A 22,500-nucleotide genomic window follows, 5' to 3' on the forward strand; every position below is an offset into this window, starting at 1 on the left:
TCATGCAGTATCCGAAGCCTGGACCAGGCATGGAACCTAGAAGAAGAAGAAGATAGATAGATAGATAGATAGATAGATAAATAGATAGACAGACACACACACAAACACACACAGACAGAGAGAGAGAGAGAGAGAGAGAGAGAGAGAGAGAAGAGAAGAGAAGAGAAGGAAGATGAGGGTATAAGAGGGAGAGATAGACTTAATAGATAAAGATGTACACAACAAAATATTCTTCATATAAATCGATGGATGGATTAATAGGAGGATAAATAATAGGTAGATAGAAGTAGACCGATAAAAACAAAAAGAGACAAAAGAGACACACGAAGAAAGAGAGAGAAAGCAAGAACGACACACACATACACACACACTCACCCACACACACACACATACATACAGAGGGGGAGAGAGAGAGAGAGAGAGAGAGAGAGAGAGATAGAGAGAGAGAGAGAGAGAGAGAGAGAGAGAGAGAGAGAGAGAGGCGGGGGTGAAAAAAAAAGATGAAAACAACAACACAAAACTTGATTAGATGGGAGAAGTCAGTGTGGTTGACAAATAATGACACAATTCAAATATATTTTATAAATCAATCATAATAAAATGCCTTATAACCAAATCTTTCTCCTAATTTAAAGACTTTATTAGGTTACAAAAAAATGGCGATACTCACTCAAAAAATGTCGAGTTCTTGGCAGTAGGCAATAAATTGATTTAAAGTTTATCTTGCATATTCTTCACAATGCTCGTATCTTATGTTGGAAAAAAAAAAAACACTTTCAGTCTTGCTTCCAAACCATATCCAATCCGAATACAAATAAGATGACTGTCGAGGTACTCTCGGTATTACAAATTGCGTAAGATTTGTTATTATAATAATATATAACTGCTAATAAAAAATTTCCATCCGTAACAAGAGGGCTCCCAATTTTATCACCTCGAATACAACAAACTGTCCTCAGAATGAAAGTAACACAAAGAGATAGCTAGGTGAAACTGACAGTCGATAACGCGATACTGCCTCAATATCTAGATAGATCTAGTGAAAATGTTTGTTATTGGCGGATATTGTGGTTGCCAGATCAGTTTTCATACTATTATAGTGTATTATATTTACCTGTTGATTTGTTATCAATGTTTGTGATGAAGAATGCTTTTGTTTATGCGTGTGAGTGTGAGCGTGTGCGTGTGTGCCTGGTGGTATAACTGATAGAGAATGGCAGGCTAGCTCTACAGGGATTGGAATCGATAGGGTTTGACGTCACAAGGCATCTCCCCGTGCTGGCCCACGTCACACACTCTCACGTCACGAGGACGGGGGTATCTCTGGAACCATTGGCTCCATGAATGAATGGGTGGTTGGGATCTAATCGATGTGGTGGGACTTTTATCCATACTATTAGATTGGACGGGTGGGTCTCGGGTATTTGAATTCGGTAGCGCCCAGCCCCCCCCCCCCCCCCCCCCCACCTCCCGCCCACATCAACCCTTTCTTTCGATATCACCATTTATCCCTTCCCTCCTTTCTCCTCTTCCTCCCCGTCTTCTTCTCCTTGTTCTTTTATCTCCTCCACCTCCTTCTTCTACTTCTCCTCCTCCTCCTCCCCCTCCTCCTCCCCCCCCCTCCTCCTCCTCCTCCTCCTCCTTCTTCTTCTTCTTCTTCTTCTTCTTTAAAACATCCTAATGACATATTTCTTCTTACGTTTATTTTCAAAACCATTTCCATCAACACACTCGATCTTTCACTCACGGTTCCCCTCATCTTTCTACTTTTCCTCCTTTACACAATTACCTACCAATCGACTCGTGTATCGTTGACAGAATACGTAAGCCTTCATATTGGGCACTATTCACTTCAAAGCGCTTTACAAGGGATCCCTAGCCCAGACTTGATCTTAACAAAAAACAACAACAAATCAACAACAACAACAAAAACAAAAAATTATAAAAAAATAAAAATAACAAAACAACAAAACAAAACAAAACAAAAACGCAAAAAAAAAACCCCAATAAAAAACAAAAACAAAACAACAACAAAAAAAAACATGCAGAAAACAATGGCATGATTGACAAAATAGATTAATGTAGTTTGAGAACCGTAGAACGAGACATTAAAAAATTCAATGGCTCGCAAAAGTGACAAGTTTAACGAAAAAATTCCCCTCGAGATGTTCACTACAAAAGAAAATTTACTCCAATATACTCTTACCTAAATTAGAAAGAATAGAATTGTGACAACGATAAGACAAAGGACAGGTCTAAACGATAAACAACGGCCTAAATTAGAAAGAATAGAATTGTGACAACAATAAGACAAAGGACAGGTCTAAACGATAAACAACGGCCTAAATTAGAAAGAATAGAATTGTGACAACGATAAGACAAAGGACAGGTCTAAACGATAAACAACGGCCTAAATTAGAAAGAATAGAATTGTGACAACGATAAGACAAAGGACAGGTCTAAACTATAAACAACGGCCTAAATTAGAAAGAATAGAATTGTGACAACAATAAGACAAAGGACAGGTCTAAACTATAAACAACGGCCTAAATTAGAAAGAATAGAATTGTGACAACAATAAGACAAAGGACAGGTCTAAACTATAAACAACGGCCTAAATTAGAAAGAATAGAATTGTGACAACAATAAGACAAAGGACATGTATAAACTATAAACAACGGCCTACTTTCTATACGAGAGCAGAAGAGCTTTACTATTATTTTTTTTTAATCATTATTATTGAAGGAATCCTACTCCCTCACTCCTCATCATCTCGATGATGTTTATTTCTGCTTTGGATCGATATCCAGGCGAGCTGGAACCATTGACTGCAATATCTCTCACACGGGAGGTTTATTTGTCACATAATTTGTCATTTGCGTTATAGGGAAAAACTGCGCTTATACGGATTGAATAAGATCTAGCTTTTAAGACTGCTTGCTTGTGTGTGTGTGTGTGTGTTTGTGAGTGTGTGATTGTGTGTGTGTTTGTGCGTGTGTGCGCGCGTTTGTTTGTGTGTGTGTGTGTGTGTTTGTGCGTGTGTGTTTGTTTGTGTGTGTGTGTGTTTGTGTGTGTGTTTGTGTTTGTGTTTGTTTGTGTGTGTGATTGTGTGTGTGTTTATGTTTACTTGTTTCTATTCAGCGTGTTTGCCTGCTTTGTATACACCGCATCAAAACTGAGTAACAGTTACTCCAATGAATCACATTCTAGTGTCTTTTGTCCTCATTCACGACCGAGATTCAGTTATTACTTTAATCCGAGCTTAGATTTTAATTCACCATTCCTCTTTTCCTTTTTTTTTTGTTTGAGCCACGACATCAAATGTAATTTTAACATGTGCAAGAACCCCCCTCCTCCTCCTTCTCTCTCTCTCTCTCTCTCTCTCTCTCTCTCTCTCTCTCTCTCTCTCTCTCTCTCTCTCTCCCCTCTCTTTCTTTCTTTCTTTCTTTCTTCATGGCATTTCACAACCCTATTAAAAGTTTTCACTGAATTTAAAGGGTTATCGCCCGATGACTTACAATTATGAACATATGAACATACTTATCTACGTGTAAAGTAAGGAAAATTCTCTATATGGGTAAAAGGAAACTGCCCAGGACTAAATGAATTCTGGCAACAACAAAAAAAAAAAAAAAAAAAAATAAATAAATAAATTGAATTAAAACAAAAAACAAAAAAAAAAAAAAACAAATTAAAAACGCACAAAACAAGAAAAAACAAAAACATACCGACAACCTCCCACCCCACACACATCAACTTTCCATTTGCAAATTATCCGATTTGCAATCAAGCGGTGACTTTGATACCATCGTTGGCGTCAGCAGATTTATTCCTGGTGTTGACACAAAAAGGCTTTCTACCAAAATGAGGACACTGGCAGGAAATCGCGTGGGCGGATGGAGGATGAAAGGATCGGTGGAAGATGGAGGTCATCCGAGATGGGCTTCTTTCTCGGGGGAAATCTTTTTGAAAAATAATCCTCAATCTTTAAAAAAAATGGAGTTGTGTGTTTAAGAGTACTTTAGGAATGCGATTGTACTTGTTATTGTTTTTTGCTGATGGTGACGGTGTTGAATTTGTCGTTGGTATTACTGTTTACTGGGGGTGTTGTCGTCGTCGTAATCACCACCACCATCATCATCATCATCATCATCATCGTCATTATTATCATAGTTGTCATCATCATCATCATCATCCTCATCATCATCGTCGTAATCACCACCACCACCACCACCACCATCATCATCATCATCATCATCGTCATTATTATTATAGTTGTCATCATCATCATCACCATCATCCTCCTCATCATCGTCGTAATCACCACCACCACCACCATCATCATTATTATTATAGTTGTCATCATCCTCATCATCATTGGTAGTGATTGTTTGGCACTGTTTTTCAACGTAGTATTAGACAACTCTTTGCATTGAGATCCGCCTCAATGATTTGCATTGTAGATTACCTATTTATCCAAAACCAGATCATGAGACGAGACGGTAACATCCTCGATAATATAGAAGGCGCTAGCCAGAAATGCCCCTAATAAAAAAATGCCATCATATTTTCTGTGCATTTTAAATCTATTTTCATTATATTATATCTGTGTATTTCAATATGCAGGGTGAATAGAATGCAAAGCCGTAAAATGCTCCATAAAGCAATCTTGAACTTATGTTGATTATATTTTCAGAACGCTTATGAGTTGTACAAGTACAATGAGAATCTTTCGAAATGTTTAAAAGAAAAAGATCATTCAATACATTACATAATATAAATAAAAGTTATTCAAATAAATACATTTTTACAAAAAGCTGGTCTTGTGGTTTCCATAATAAAAATCTTGTATTAGAAAGTCATTTTAAAAATCTGATCTAGACTATTTAGTCCCATGCAGAAAATCATCATGAACAAAACGATATATAAGATATGTAGAGGTAAATTGGTAGAGAGAAAAAAAATGATCATAACAATGTACAAATAACATATAGATAGAATGCGCTAGGCCAAGGAGTTCACAACATTGCCATCCGGAAGTATAACGGACCAACACACAAACTCTGTGTAACCATGAACTTTTATAGTCTGGTTAATACAGTTTAGTGAGAACAACTCACAAACGCGGATGGCAAAAACAATAACAAAGGCCTGAGTGACGTCATCTGCATACTATCTATAGATAGTATGCAGATGACGTCACTCAGGCCTTTGTTATTGTTTTTGCCATCCGAGTTGTTCTCACTAAACTGTATTAACCAGACTATGAAAGTTCATGGATACACACTGTTTTGTATGTTGGTCCGTTATACTTCCGGATGACAATGTTATGAGCTTCTTAGCCAAGCGCATACTATCTATAGGGCGTGTTATATCCATATTCGTTATTCAACCCAAATCTCAAATTGTTCACTATACATTAAATGTTTATCGTCTAAATTAACCTCACATTATAACGGTTAGTGGCTGTGGTTTACATAATTTTACTATTGGTGATAAAATAAATGATCTGGGTTGAAGACTGTCTTATGGCAAATTATGGCGTATTGAAATATCGGGTTATAAATTCCTCGTCGATCCATGGTTCATTGTCAATAATATGCTGAAAAGAAAAGCGTTGAAAGCATCTCATTGAATACAAGAAACACAGGTGTATCCAGTTTTGTTTGTTTTTGTTTTGTTTTTTTGCATGAAACGGACACTTAGTAACAAATGCTGGTTACATTAGTGAGTACATAGTTTTCGAAAGACCTGAATTAGTCTGACATGTCATATCTCTGTTGGAAGGACATACAAGAAATAAAGGGATATCGACACTAGGCGGATTCAAACCTGATCCGTTAGTATATTACAGTGAGTAAAATGCTTTACTAATTGAACATTTACGCAAGAGCTTATCTTAAACCCCGTCCCGCCTCCCCCCCCCCCCTCCCCCTTCCCAAATAAAAAAAAATCCAACAAAAAACAATAAAAAGCATAAGAACCCCCCCCCCCCCCTCCCCAATAAAAACATAAATTAAAAAGCATTTTAAAAATCATTGTTTCAAGGGACATGACACGAAAATGCCAATCTTGGCAATGATCAAAATATATTGTTTCCTTTGACAGATACTGTTTTGATTCAGGAAATGCGTGTGACCTATATTACTTAAGTGTCATAACAATATTAGCTATACAAAAGTAATAGACCACACACTGAATAATTAATAAATTTTAAAAAATCAGAACAGCGTAACTGCCTCAAAATAAGGGATTGGATTGATTTTTATTGTACATCAACTAGAATTTCATCTTTGAAAAGTTCGTGGTGGTATTTCCACGCCCTCCCTTTTCTCTATCCAATTATCATGGGAGACCTTCATAAAGCTAAAGTCGTCAATCGTTAACTAATAGAAGGTTAATGTTATCTTCCAAGAACCGAGCCAGTCGCACTCTGGTCCAACAGAGAATAACAATTCCAGAATCTCATCACAAAGGCAGGCAATAATCTTAATATACACTTGGCAAATTTGATTTTTTGTAACGACCAAGGTCCGAAAACACTGTAAAAATCATCACCAAATACATGGTGTGTACAATTGACATGGAGATGGTTTGCGTGTTTTATGGGATGGATTCGTAGACATCATGATGATTTTATCGAAAAATCAAATTTGCTTCGTCAAATCCCATCGAAAATAGACGCCATCATTTTCAGCGTGTCGGTTGTGTGTCAATCTTCCGATTAGCGAGTATGGCAATGAGGCGGGAGTACTTGCATTGAATTGCTGCCAGTTTGTGGTTCCTCTCATTATTTTGCATACAATCAATTTCTTAAAAGTTATATTGACGATTTTCCGCCCTTAACATTGGGTTATAATTCTACAATAAGTGAGCAAATATATAAGATATTAAATTCAGAAAATATCTCTCCGTGCCCAAATAAAAAGCTCCGTGGAATTCTCTTACGAATTCGAAAAATGTATTTTCTATTAAGACAACAGAAATTGAATTAAAATTTTATTTAACTCTTGAATCATAAATTCTGAGTTGATCGACTTATCATTACAGTCATTGAACGGGCGCCGTTCATTGATCGGAAAGCTATGCTTGTAGAACTATAAAAGGGAAAGCCATCCTCTCTACGATGAAACTAAGGGGGAAAACTCAAACATAGCTTATCCACAAACAGTCCAGTGAAGTTGTTTCCCTTCGTTCGACATAAATAAGGGGGGGGGGGGGGGGGGGGGGGGGGGGGGGGGGGGGGGGGGGGGGGGGGGGGGGGGGAATGGATTATCCACATTACTTCTTGGAATGCCTTGGCGGCGACATCTGGCGATGTCTCGCCGAAAGACGCATCTTTTTAAGCAATCAAAACTACAGTGTTACTATAAGATGTGATCCGATGCCTCAAAGTGGAATATGTCGGGATCAAGTGGATACCTTAAAATGAATACAAGGTTGACATAATTTGAACTATAAAAATTTGGGGTTTTGCATTTAATGAGACAACATCATTCTCCTTAATAAAACATAATTCAGACTCATGTTTCATATTCTTAACTATAAATTCAATTTTCCGCATACAAATCACTCCGGCATAATACCTCTCTGAGATGTGGACAAATAATACCAGTGAAAAGGGTATCAAAACTGGAAGTAAAAGTCCTTAAACATTCCATGTTCTCTATTTATTTCTCAACCCTCCCATCTCACTCCCATTAAAAAAAAAAGATATCAAAAACAGTTCCCTCAATTTTCTGCCAAGGTTAAAAAATACTTCGAAGCGGAGGATGATAAAACCGTACAGCCAAAGGGGTCAAGATATAACCAAAAACATTTCCATCAGGAGTGCTAGATTTCAAATCACTCATTGAGTAGTATCTTAAAAAAGTATTAGACCTAGCATAAGTTTTGTGTGCTTTTGATAATTAATTCGCGACACAATGAGATACCAAATCTGTTATTGACTTAAAATGGCCTGTAGCGAATCCAGTTTAGTAAATATAACTACGCAAAAAATTAGTTTGGACTAAACGTAACTCGTTATGACTTTCGTATACGTTTTTTGTGGTTAGAGTTATAAACTCTATTTGCAAATGAACAATGTAGAACCGCCCCCCTCCAAAAAAAAAATAAAAATAATAAAAAAAAATAAAATAAAAAGGCTACAGCTTTCACTACACAGCGAACAATTCTAGAAATACCGGAGAAAAAAAAGAGTGCTGATATGAATTGAATGTTAACAGCTTCGCTTAAGAAAAAAAATATTCGGGCAAATCAATGAACATCCCAGAAGCACATTCTAGAGGTAAAGGTGGGTGCCATGGTGATGACTTTGGAATAATAGGCATACACACACTGGCAAATATGTAGGTTAACAAGGGTTGTTCTGGCAAAGAAGTTCACGCAAGTTTTAGCACCAGCCTATACAGATTTTTTTCGACTATATCAAGGAGTGCCCGAATTGAATATGAAAGTCTGTACTTCTACTCACGTCGTTTGAGAGAGGCAGCCTGTAAAATGGCGGTGACCACGTCATAATTCCGGTTCCGTTTGGCAAGTCGTCTGTCCCTCCGCTTGAGTTGCCTGACCAGACGTGCCGACATCACGGTCGTCAGGCGTTGTACAGAGGACAGGATCCGTGAAAGTTGGCTCAAGTCTGGGGACAAGAATGGACAATGACATGAGATGTGTTTCAAAGACGAGTATATATAATCAAAGTGAAGATGCCGATGATGATGATGATGATGATGATGATGATGATGATGATGATGATGATGATGATGATGATGATGATGATGATAATAATTGAGCTTTTTGAGCTTTTTAATAGAGCGCAATTTCCACTAAACGTGCTCAAAGACGCTTTTACAGGGGACCCTTAGCCGACAGAAACACTTAAAGAGACACGACACCTGTTAGGCGATATTATATATTTTTTTTTCGGACAGAGACAATGATGTTAACCGCCAAGTACTCGTTTTACAACTTATGGTGATGATAATGATGATGGTGATGATGATGATGACGATGATGATGATGATGACGATGACGATGATGATGATGATGATGATGATGATGATGATGATGATGATGATGATGATGATGATGATGATGATGATGATGGTGCATCACACTGCATATTGATAGACACCTGTTGAAGTTCATGTCATCTGAAAACACGGTACATGATATTTTTTTCATTCTTTGTTAATATAATTAAAATTTTGAGAATAAATTAAAAAACATTTCAGTATAGGCATTAACCTGGATTATTTGCAATGTGGACACCAAACAATATTTCATCCTTTACAAATCTATAAGGCGTCATGTCTCGTGCTACAAATGAAGTGTTGCTGTTTTCTAGGGACCCCTTGTAAAGCACTTAGGGCACGTTTAGTGGATATTGACTTCTTGCTCTAATATTGTTTTTAAGGTTTCTCAATTATTGTGATTGTAAGACAAATATAATATCATTTAATGAAAATTTTAAAAAGTAACGGTAAAGGTATATATATTCTCAATTTTATTTGCTGTTTGCGTTCGAAAGATAGTTCTCAATGAGAGAAACTGAGTTTTTGGGGACGCCATAAGCAGACAACTATTCTAAAATTAATTTATGTGGTAAACAATCGAAAGCTTTGGAAAGATCCATTAAAATTACAACAGCGTAGTTTTTTTTTAATTTTCCAAAGATTCTTTCCAGTCTTTTAAAAGTTGAAGTAGAACAGTTTGGCAGTCATAACTTTTTTTCTAGAGGCACACAAAAATTATGAATATAATGTATTAAAATGATCAATGAGTTGTTCAGCAAATTGTTTTTCAAATATATTTGATATCGATGGCAAAAAACTAACTGGTATGTAGTATCAATGTTCTGAAGTATTCATTCTCCCCCAATAAAACATAAAAACTTTACCTAAATTTAATCATTTTGTCTATAAATTCATGTATATAGTAAAACACCCTGCCTTTATACCGTTTTCAGGCGGCTGGTCACAAATCACTTTGGCTGTCCCATCGAATAAAAAACAAGATACCCAGCAGATGTTTTATGGGTCAGAAATAATAACATGCAAACCTTAATCCCATATCCGACATTCTTTACTTACTGACCGACTTATACTGTGCTTTCATCATGATCAATTAATCTCTTTTTTTTTTTCTTTCTCATTTTGCTCAAAAATGCTCATTTCAAATATCGAGGAACATGATCCCCAACGACTTGTCCCCTCAAAAATAAACAATAAATATAGACCGAAAACACCCTATTAACTCTTAAACGATACGATAACAAAATCAAACATAAAACAAAACAATGCATTAAGTCCACGCATACCATCCCCCTCAAAAATAAACAATAAATATAGACCGAAAACACCCTATTAACTCTTAAACGATACGATAACAAAATCAAACATAAAACAAAACAATGCATTAAGTCCACGCATACCATCCCCAAAACAAACAAAAAAAAACAAAAACAAACAAAACTAAACAACAATAAAACAAAGCAAATGGAATAAGAAGTAAAAAACAAAAACAAACAAACAAAAAAACCCACAAAAAACAACACAACAAAAAACAAAACAAAAACAAACAACAAAAGACAAAAATAAAGAAATAAATAAAAAGACAAACAACCACCCCCCCCCCCCACCCCCCAACAACAAAACAGTTTCAAACTGGATATTTCTTTGAAGTCTCATCTGAATATATTTACATTATATTATTACATGGAGAAAAATTGTTTTCTGTATGGAAAAAAAAACTGAGGGAAATGTGTTTTGTCAGTATGGGACAGAAATGGTGATGGTCACGACAGACCAGGACAATCAATAGACCAATCCTAGGAATCAATTTAAGAAAGCTGTTGACGTCATCTGTATTTCGTCGTCAAAGCTCCTACTTAATATAGATATTAATGTTCATCTACCAAGTGGTCTTGTTTGTTGACGTCACGTGCGAATAACGATCCACATCAAAGTCAAAGAAAGCTGTTTTACCCAGGTGTGAGCCATCGATTTGCTGTTGGTTTTGTAGTCAGTCTACGTGACGTGCATGATGTCGTGGATTGGTTTCGTAGATACTGACTGGTGTGGGAATGGTGGCGGGGAGTGGACGGGGGAGGGCAGTACTCCAACAAGTCTATGTATGCATCATCACTCACGGCGATTTTAATCAATTCAACCAGTCAAATTTACGGTGGAGTCTTGCATTCGCCCCCCCCCCCCCCTTCTCTCTCTCTCCCTCTCTCTCTCCTCCCCCCCCCCCCCCCCCTCCAATGCCCAATATCTCCGTCTACACAGCTGGTGATTGGAGATGACTTGACCTAGCACGCCGAAAAACGACTATATTATATTATATTTCCGTTTTGGTCGATAACATTTACTTCAAAGATCGATCGACTCTCATTACCCCATCTGTTTAATGAGCTTAACGATTACAAGGTCACCTAAATCAACTAAAATAAAAGTTTTCTGGTTTAACTCTCTCCTTACCAGTTATTTTCATACTTTTACCCAAAACGTCATACTCACCCAACACAAAAATAGATTTTTTCAGACAGATTAGCAACGAGTACATTCTATATTTTGTTCAGAAAAATTAGCTCTGCAACACAGTGTAGAGTTTTTATGGCTATAACTAAAACAAAATGAAATCAGAATAAGAAAATTGTTGGCTGCATCGTAACGAATGTGACGATTTTCCTATGGGTGGTAAGGAGAGGGTTTAAAAAATAATTTAAAAAGATGTTTTGCTTGTGTACACTCGTAGGCTACTCTAGTTTGGTGTCCAATAACATTTAGGAGTGGAAAAGGCGCCAATTCGTCCATCTAATATTTGCTCAGCCAGGCGGTGTCATCTGCGGCTATGTGGTCTAGTGGTATGACACTCGCTTTCGGATCGGCAGGGCCAGGGTACGAGCCTCGCGCTCGGCGCATAGTTGAGTCCTTGGAGAAGGCTCTTTACTCACATTCTCTCACCGTACTCAGGTGTAAAATGAGTACCTGGTCGTTAACAGCGTTGTCTGTGTCCGAAAAATTGTAATATCGCCTAACAGGCGTTATGTCCCGTCCTACATGTTAAATGTTGCTGTTGACCAGGGACCCCTTGTAAAGCGCTTTGAGCACATTTAGTGGATATTGCGCTATAAAGCTCAAAGCTCAATGCTAATGAACACACTTCGGAGTTTGTGGTCGTAAATAAAGATGAAAATAAAATGCTCCAGAATCGATCATTAGGGGTACCGAACGCTACTCAGTTCGTTTCAGAGGTTTGGCATCCAAAACGACCTGATGGATTTTTAACCATGTCCCGTTATCTTAACATTCCGAATCGTGTATAGTAGTTGTTTTTTTGTTTTTAACAGAACACCCCCCCCCCCCCCCAAATACCCCTGGAAAAAAAAAACAACCTGAGCGTTAATATAGAGTATTATCCACTAAATGTGATTAAAGCGCTTTAGAAGGGGTTCCAAGCCAACAGCAAAAATAACATGGAGGACTAGTCACTAGTCATGACACCTGCAATAAGCTTTCCATGTGATTTTTTTCTTCGACTGATATAACCCTGTAACCGACCAGGTACTCATTTCACATCAGTGCGGTGAGAGTATGTGAGTAATCAGCCTTTTCCAACGACTCAACTTTGGGCAGCCAGAGCGTGTGATCCAAACCAGGGACATAACGGTGGTGCGAAGATTAATGTCATACATCAAGATTACAATGCCGCACGGTGGGCAAGCATGAAGTTATCTTTCTTAAAATGCAAAAAGTATCAAGTCTGTCTCCAAGCCTTTGTCAAATCATGCCGAGAAATTACCCACCCATAATAATAATAATAATAATGCTGAAAACTTATATAGATAGAATGCGGTTGGCCAAGGAATTCACAACATTGCCATCCGGAAGTATAACGGACCAACTCACAAACTCTGTGTAACCATGAACTTTTATAGTCTGGTTAATATAGTTTAGTGAGAACAACTCACAAACGCGGATGGCAAAAACAATAACAAAGGCCTGAGTGACGTCATCTGCATACTATCTATAGCGCTATGGCTAGCGCTATAACTCTGAGACACCAGACTCTAAGCGCTTAGAGAGTGATTGTTTCATAAATATGACCGATGCTTTCACATTTCATGCCCTACAGTCCTTTTTAATATTTTATCTGATTAAAAGACGATTTTTCACAAGGAACTTTACGGCGTGTTTTAGTAGTTTGTAAAATAGTGTGTAGGTTATAAACAAACATAAATATAACAGCTTTTAAAAAGAACAAAATACTAAACACAGACTGTTTCGGGCTCAAATCCTTCTTCAGCCAACAGTAAAAACATAAATAATTATTTAAAAACCAGATAGACGGCAAAGAAATATATGCAATGGGTGAAGATGATTTCTAACAAATAAATATAGCTATGCAAAACTGGTGCCAGGATTTTCGTATAATAACAAATATTTGTATTATTTTGGCTAGAAAATGAGAGAAATGTGTTATGTCAGTGTATGGCAGGATTTGCTTATTTAAATCCAATGTGTCTAACTTAAATTGGAATGTATAAAACAAATAGACATATTCAAATATCATAGAATAAATAGATAACATTTAAAATGTCTCGCAAGGACAGGAGATGTATTTAACTAAATTGGAATGTATAAAACAAATAGACATATTCAAATATCATAAAATAAATAGATAACATAAAAAATATCTCGGAAGGAGAACAAGAACGAATCAAATTATTATAATCCCATTACTTTTGTATGTACAACACAAATCACAAGCACACACACAAACACACACACACACACACATCTATATACACCAAACACAAGCAACACACACACACACACACACATCTATATACACCAAACACAAGCAACACACACACACACACACACACACACACATCCACGATTATATACTATAAACTGCATCATACGTCATACACAGACACTTAAAAAGAAAGCATGGACCACCTGTGACAAGGGTGTTGGGGCAATTGATGTAAAATATTGATTTCGCTGGATTGATAGTTACGCTTTTTCTAACGGCATATAGATAGCAGAGCCGTAATAAGTAGTAGTAGTAGTAGTAGTAGTAGTAGTAGTAGTAGTAGTAGTAGTAGTAGTAGTAGCAGTAGTAGTAGTAGTAGTAGTAGTAGTAGTAGTAGTAGTAGTAGTAGTAGTAGTAGTAGTAGTAGTAGTAGTAGTAGCAGTAGTAGTAGTAGTAGTAGTAGTAGTAGTAGTAGTAGTAGTAGTAGTAGTAGTAGCAGTAGCAGTAGTAGTAGTAGTAGCAGCAGCAGCAGCAACAGTAGTAGTAGTAGTAGTAGTAGTAGTAGTAGTAGCAGTAGTAGTAGTAGTAGTAGTAGTAGTAGTAGTAGTAGCAGCAGCAGTAGTAGTAGTAGTAGTAGTAGTAGTAGTAGTAGTAGTAGTAGTAGTAGTAGTAGTAGTAGTAGCAGCAGCAGTAGTATGTAGTAGTAGTAGTAGTTAGTAGTAGTAGTAGTAGTAGTAGTAGTAGTAGTAGTAGTAGTAATAGTAGTAGTAGTAGTAGTAGTAGTAGTAGTAGTAGTGGTAGTAGTTAGTAGTAGTATTAGTATAGTAGTAGTAGTAGTAGTAGTAGTAGTAGTAGTAGTAGTAGTAGTAGTAGTAGTAGTTAGAGTAGTAGCAGCAAGTAGTAGTAGTAGTAGTAGTAGTAGTAGTAGTAGTAGTAGTAGTAGTAGTAGTAGAAGTAGTAGTAGTAGTAGTAGTAGTAGTAGTAGTAGTAGTAGTAGTAGTAGTAGTAGCAGAGCAGTGCAGCAGAGTAGTAGTAGTAGTAGTAGTAGTAGTAGTAGTAGTAGTAGTAGTAGTAGTAGTAGTAGTAGTATGCAGCAGCTAGTAGTAGTAGTAGTAGTAGTAGTAGTAGTAGTAGTAGTAGTAGTAGTAGTAGTAGTAGTAGTAGTAGTAGTAGAGTAATGTAGTATAGTAGCGTAGAAAAAAAATGATGATGAAGAAGAAGAAGAAGAAGAAGAAGAAGAAGAAGAAGAAGAAGAAGAAGAAGAAGAAGAAGAAGAAGAAGAAGAAGAAGAAGAAGAAGAAGAGTAGTACTCGTACGTTCTTTGAACAATCCAAGTATGTTATAAACATGATTTCTTTTATTGCGTTTCTTTTTTCTCTCTCGACAATTAAAACATAACAAAACAAATACAAACACCGCCCCCCCCCCCTTCCCCACAAACAAAACAACCAATAAAAAATAAATAAAACAAAAACAAACAAAAAATATGATAATCATAAATAAATAACACACCAAGAATAGCCTCGGGTCCCGGTTAGGTGTTATAATATCGTGTATGAAACAGGCATAGATAAACACGAAGGCGTTCCTACTAATACGAGAAATAAGTCCTATTTTTATCATCCTATCTCCATCGACCATAGAAGGCCAGGTCCGGTCGGTCAATTCATGTTCTGTATGTATGTTATAGTAATTTCCGACGGCCAGCGAACTCGATCTTTTGTGATTACTCTATTATTATAGGATTGGCAGGGGATAGATATATATCCTTTTCATACAATCAGCACGGTATAAAGTTATTAAAGTACATTATCAAGTAACACATTGAGTGGTTGAGAGAGATTTGACATTTATATTTTGATAGTCAAAATCTGCAGGATAAACATTTGTCATACAATAAACTATTGTATATAAACAGCATGCAGTCAGACATTGAGTGTATATTTTTTAAAGAGACAAGGCATAGAGATGTATCCTTCAACGCCATTAAATAATACTCTAATTTTATAAACTGTGTACCGTATCATAATGTACGACAATATCTTAGAGGACATAAGCTATAAAGAAGCCCAGGAATGCCTGAGTGGTTGAGAGAATTAGAAAGATTTGACATTTATATTTTGATAGTCAAAATCTGCAGGATAAAAATGGTCATCCAATAAACTATTGTATATAAACAGCATGCAGTCAGTCTTTGAGTGTATCTTTTTTAAAGAGACAAGGCATAGGTGTATCCTTCAACGCCATTTAACCCTCTCCTTACCACCTATTAGAAAATCGTCACATTTGTAACGACGCAACCGTCACTTTTCTCATCCAGATTTAATTTCTTTTTGCTACAGCTATAAAAACTTGACATTCTGTAATAGAGCTCATATTGTCGAACAGTATATTATGTATAGAATGTGCTTGTTGTTTTTCTCTTTGAGTAAGATATTTTTGTTTTGGTGTTGGGTGGGTGTCAAATTTTGGGGAGAATTCTGAAAATGGCTGGTAAGGAGAGGGTTAATAACACTCTAATTTTATAAACTGCGTACCGTATCATAATGTACGACAATCTCTTAGAGGACCTAAGCTATAAAGAAGCCGAGGAAGGCCTTAGAACCTTTATGTACCCCTTTCGGGATAAGCAATATTTTCTTTAAGCATTTTGCTGGGGATTGATTTTGCCTAGTTTATTAATAATCCCTGATTGGAGTAGGTGCTCTATCGCCCATTTCAAGGGAATAGCTAAAACGAGTCCGAAAACAAGGGATTCCAACGACCGACATCTATAGTATATGAAGTCCTAGATTCCAACCCATACATATGACATGGACACCTGCTACCGCTTTGGCAGTAACCCATTAGGAGATAATATCTTGTTTAGGGCCATGAGCGAGCACCAGGAAGAAGTGAGCGTGAGTCTATTATACATAACGTTTATACAGAAATTCATGTTGGCCTGATGCATGCTTTTTAGCGAATTAAACTTATAGACGGCATATGTTTAGCCGGTCTGCACCATGATTAAATTTCTTGCACGATGAAAAAAAAAATGTGGGAGATACCCAAGAACTCATGGTTTTCAAAATGGCACATGAATAATAATAAAATTGTAGCTCAGATTATACCTATAATGTGCCAAGTAGGGTAGGGCATGGTAATCTAGCACCATACAAATTCCGGACTAACCCATCAAAATGATAGAATAATAATTGCGTAGAGAACATTGAAGATCACATGGCCCCATTGTACTGTCATTAAGCATGGAATAAAACGCCGTCACTCATAACGGTTTAAAAGTCAGGGCATTACACATCGATGTACACATGTACACTATCAACAACACTGTAGTACGGCAATTACCTCGAACTAACTAGCCTAATTACCTCATACACCAACATTACCCCCATCTCCGCCATTGTGAGAATGGCACGCCAGACAACAGACCCGTGGCAATGAATATTATGATAATTTTCAACAATTGGAATAATGCAAGAATCATACAGTCGAAATCAAGGTCCGCTGAGAGTCTTCTTGTTATGACACCGATTAAGTCATGTTTTTGTCTTTATATTCTCACGACTAATCATCACCATTATATTCACCACCACCACCACCACCACCACCACCACCACCACCACCACCATCATCATCATCATCATCATCATCATCAACCAAATCTAATGTTTTTGAAACGCAGTCTGAAAATCAAATAAAAATTTCAATATGGCCATACATTATTTATGTTTTAAACTGATATCCTCATTTGAAACAGCAGCAATTGAAGCAACAAAATTAATACAACAACGACGACAACAGCAGCAACATTTCACACACACACACACACACACACACACACACACACAAAGGATAAGAAAAAAATATACCATGATCATAAAGATATACATAGTTTGACTGCCTTTTTAATGATAGATGCAAAGGAAAGCATATTATGGGTTCCCCTGTAGCTCAATTAGTAGATAACTCGCCTCACATGCAATGGGATAGGTTCCGATTCCTGGTTGAGTCGAGATTTTATTATATTTTCTTTTTTTCTAACTTGTCCACTCATGGTGATTGGGCAGCTGGATCTATCAAATTTGGTGGACTATGGATACTTCGCGACAAATTAGCGTCCTGTTAAATTGATCGCAAGCAATTGAAGGGATTAGTTCTATTATATTATCGTGTCTCGGTCCAGTTTGGCCGCTTCTGGAATCGACGGACGACAGTGATGATGTCAGTTATTTAGAAATAGATACAGATGTTGTCCTACATGTTAAATGTTGCTGTTGGTCAGGGACCCCACCTTGTAGAGCGCTTTGAGCACGTTTAGTGGATATTGCGCTTTATAATTGCTGAGCAACACGAAATAAAAACTAAGGTACACAACATACAGATGCTGTCTCGATTGGGGGCCCATCTGGACTTGGGAATGGTATAGATCTAACCCAACGTGTACTTATTTTCAGGTCTGATAACCCAAATTGATGCGATGGAAATACTCTCAAACCGACGCAAACTATTGTCCATTACTACAATGTTAAATCAGACACATAATTGCTTTCGGTTATCAGACCTGCAGATATGTCCACCTTGATCTAGCCCCTCATTGTTACTGTCTTATTAACCTTCTCCTAATCAACAATTTTCTCATTCAGATATCTTTTGTACATCACAAAAGTTGAAGATTTAAATAAACGTTTTTATTAGTGATGACAATAACCCAATTTTGTGTTGTGTAACTGCTACTAGTTTTGCGGAACAAAAATACGTCTTTTAGCATGTATTTAATCCTTTTGAGTTTGGGTTTAAAAAATCAGTTAGTCACATGTGTATGACGTTTCTTTCGTTCAGTAAAAATCAAGCGGTAAGGAGAAAGTGGGATAAACTGCAAATTCATCGACCTTATGGTTGGAAAGGACAACCTACATTTCATTAATTACAAAGACGGTTAGGTTGTTGCAATAAATTATAAACATCATTGGAAGGTGCTAGTTGTGATAATGTCTGAATCTAACACATGCACGTTCTCCCATGGACACGGTTAGATGTAATGTAGTATTCACATAAACATGATTCATGGTGTGAAACATTACGTTAGTCGTAAGGCTGAGGAGGGTAGATCAATACAGCATCAGACTGACAAAACGCCTTTTTCACATTTTAGCCAGAAAACTTCATAATAATAATAATAATAATAATAATAATAATAATAATAATAATAATAATAATAATAATAATAATAATAATAATAATAATAATAATAATATATATCGATCGATTAAAATAACGAATAACTTTTCAAAATTTCTTAAACCTGGGACTTCAAAATGAAGTCTAGGATTTGAGAGATTTTTACAAGTTGAAGGTTATGTGGTCTAGTGGTATGACACTCGCTTTCGGAACGGAAGGTCCTGGGTTCGAGCCTCGCTCGGCGCATATTTAGTCCTTGGAGAATGCTCTTTACTCACATTCTCTCACCGTACTCAGGTGTAAAATGAGTACCTGGCCGTTAACAGCGTTGTCTCTGTCCGAATAAATTGTAATATCGCCTAATAGGCGTCATGCCCCGTCCTACATGTTAAATGTTGCTGTTGGGTCAGGGACCCCGCCTTGTAGAGCGCTTTGAGCACGTTTAGTGGATATTGCGCTATATAAAATCTCAAAATAGAGCTCAATATGTTGATTTATTGGAATATGAAGTAAAAGTTTTCTGGTCATAATGTTCAAATTCAAGTTCAAAGTTTATTCAAGCTTAGGCTTTCGTCAATAATGGAAAAAAGACGTTTAGTCATTATGTGTGTGGGTAGACTACCCGTCATTGTGATACGATAAATAAAGTAGGCGGTAGTTGTTTTGGTGATTATTGTGGTTGTTTCAGTTGTCGTCGTTACAGGGTATTAGTTTAATCCGTCATTGTTCGATGTCTAACATTTATGTAGCGCATTTCCACGGATTAACGATGCTCAATTCCCTTCATTTACTCCCACAACAGGCCATATATATATATATATATATATATATATATATATATATATATATATATATATATATATATATATATATAGCATAGCGTAGATCTACGGTAAAAATAATGCTGAGTTGTTTCTTTTTGTTTGTTTTTAAAAAAATTATCCATTTACTTATTTTATTGTATTTTTTTATTTTATGTTGTTGTTGTTAATGTTACCCCCCCCCCCCCCCCCCCCCCCCCCCCCCCCCCCACTAGAGTAATTGCCGACTCCATACTATATCATGTAACGCGCTGCGCACCGCACCGATTTGGTAAGGCTTCATGTCAAAGTTAAGGCTTCTAATTCTCAATTACATCAACGATAAACAAGCCCATAATACAAGAGCGGGCTGATATATATATGAACTATGCCTTCCATGTCCCAGAAAATGGTGAACAAGACCTTTCTCACGGAAACAATACCTTTTGTCTCTGTTGGGACATCTCTTTTGAAAATTCTAACCCACTTTTGAACTATGCCATCAGAGATATACATATCACCATAAACGGCCTTCATTCTTTGATGGATATTTGCTTCGCAGCATCCTTCTGCTATTAGTAATTTAATAGCAGAACGTTGTATGAGGAGAAGTTCATTCTGCATCGCAATTTTCTCAACCACGTCATCTTAAAAAGGTTGTGTGTCACTCAATTAAGAGCACAATAAATGACGTCACATGAATGAATTGATACACATGAGGGTAGAATAATGGTTTGAGAGTGCGTGTGTTATGTTTCCTGATTGTACCCGATTGTACTCGTAAATGTGTACAAGCAAGTTTCATGCGATTCCTTTTATGATGTAATTTGTAGATAATGCTGATTGAACTTGAAAAGGTGAAAAGTAATGGTAGGTGAAATTTCACCTCTTTAATAGTTTATTAAATTTAACACAGACGAATGTTGACATTTCGGGTGTCCCCTTCATCAACAGACAGGGTGATCGTATGAGATACAAAACAAAAAAAAAACCCACATTAAATGGCGGCTAAAGCTTACTTCCAACGTTGCAAAAATGAGTATAATTGTTGCAGAACCGCGAAACTTGGTCTATATCGGCGTGTACATATTTGCAGGTCTGATAACCCAAATTGTTATGGGCTCGCTGTTTTGATGGAAATACTCTCAAACCAACGCAACGTATTTCCATTACATCAATGTAAAATCAAACCCACAATTGAACTCGGTTACCATCACCAGACCGGCTCAATGTGCACCTAGATCGACGCGACGTGCACTTAATTGTAGGTCTGATATCCCAAATTGTCATGGGCTCCTTGTTGTAATAGAAAGCGCTGTAAAGCGCTTTGAGCACATTTAGTGGATATTTTGCTATATAAAGCTCAATTTGATTTAATTTAAATGTCAGATTAAGCCCATACCTGTTATCAGACCTGCGAATAAATACACGTCGACCTAGATCCCAATCATAGCAGACCTCGAGGGATTAAGACTGCTAGGCCTAAGCACATACTTGGTGAGTAAAGTTTTTCCCCCCCCCCCCCCCCCTCCTCCCCCTCTTTAATTCTGTTGAAAACCGACATAATACGCTTTTATAAAATGCGACTGACTCAGCAGCTTTATCGATATTCAATCACCCGCTCTTTTTGTTTTTGTTTGTTTTTGTTTGCTGTTGTCATACACAGCCTGACCCAACTGCATTATTCTGTCCATTATTATAAAACGTGCAAAAATATGCTAAAATTAAAACAATAATTACCCTAATTAAAAAACGCAACATGAATATTATGTGTAGGGTTAAGAGCTATCAAGGTGCACACATTTGCAGGCCTGATAACCAACCGTACTTATGGGCTTGATTCAACATTGTTGTAAATGGACGATATTTTGCGTCGATTTGAAAGCATTTCTAACAACAACAAAACATTTTTTTAAATTGAGCTTTTATATAGCGCAATATCCACTAAATGTGCTCAAAGCGCTTTACAAGGGGTCCCTGGTCAACAGCAATATTTAACATGTAGGACGGGACACGACGCTTGTTAGGCGATATTACAATTTTTCGGACAAAGACAACGCTGTTAACGGCCAGGTACTCATTTGCACCTGGGTACGGTGAGAGAATGTGAGAAAAGAGTCTTTTCCAAGGACTCAACTATGCGCGGAGCGAGGCTCGAACCCAGGACCTTCCGATCCGAAAGCGAGTGTCATACCACTAGACCACACAGCCGCATAATTTCCATTGCAACTATAAAACCAAAACGATTTGGGTTATCAGACCTGCAAAAAAGTACACGTCAGTTGAGAAAATTATTGTAGGTAACGTAATCCATCCGTTGAAATGAACCGTAGTTAAATATTAGATCATCGATTGAAATTATTATTATATAGTTACATAGGTATTATGACGTCCCTTGCAAAGTGGGGTAAGACTATTGATTTATAATAATAATAATAATAATAATAATAATAATAATAATAATAATAATAATAATAATAATAATAATAACAATAATAATAATAATAACAATAATAATAATAATAATAATAATAATAATAATAATAATAATAATAATAATAATAATAATGATAATAATAATAATAATAATAACAATAATAATAATAATAATAATAATAATAATAATAATAATAATAATAATAATAATAATAATAATAATAATAATAATATTACAAGGATATATTATTCATCAAATCATTCCAAATCATCGCCTTAAGACAGTATAATGTATGGATGGTTTTGACACGGCGTA

The 22,500-nt window shown here is 36.6% G+C and overlaps 1 protein-coding gene across 3 annotated transcripts in view; it reads right to left on the reverse strand.

The window, feature by feature from the left end:
* LOC144974551 (uncharacterized) overlaps positions 1 to 22,500 on the reverse strand; it is a 64,415-nt gene that overhangs the window by 32,990 nt on the left and 8,925 nt on the right. Inside the window, exon 3 of one of the 3 annotated variants that reach the window (XM_078917520.1) lies at positions 8,477 to 8,641. In XM_078917520.1, the coding sequence (XP_078773646.1) occupies positions 8,477 to 8,641 (165 nt within the window). Of the gene's footprint in view, positions 1 to 670; positions 1,185 to 8,476; positions 8,642 to 22,500 lie in introns of those variants that run through there. The other 2 variants (XM_078917524.1, XM_078917522.1) reach the window with 2 other exon arrangements.

This window comes from Berghia stephanieae, chromosome 6 (assembly GCF_034508935.2).
Source record: "Berghia stephanieae isolate SIO BIC M18660-M18661 chromosome 6, UCSD_Bste_1.3, whole genome shotgun sequence".
Taxonomy (NCBI): Eukaryota; Metazoa; Mollusca; class Gastropoda; order Nudibranchia; family Aeolidiidae; genus Berghia; species Berghia stephanieae.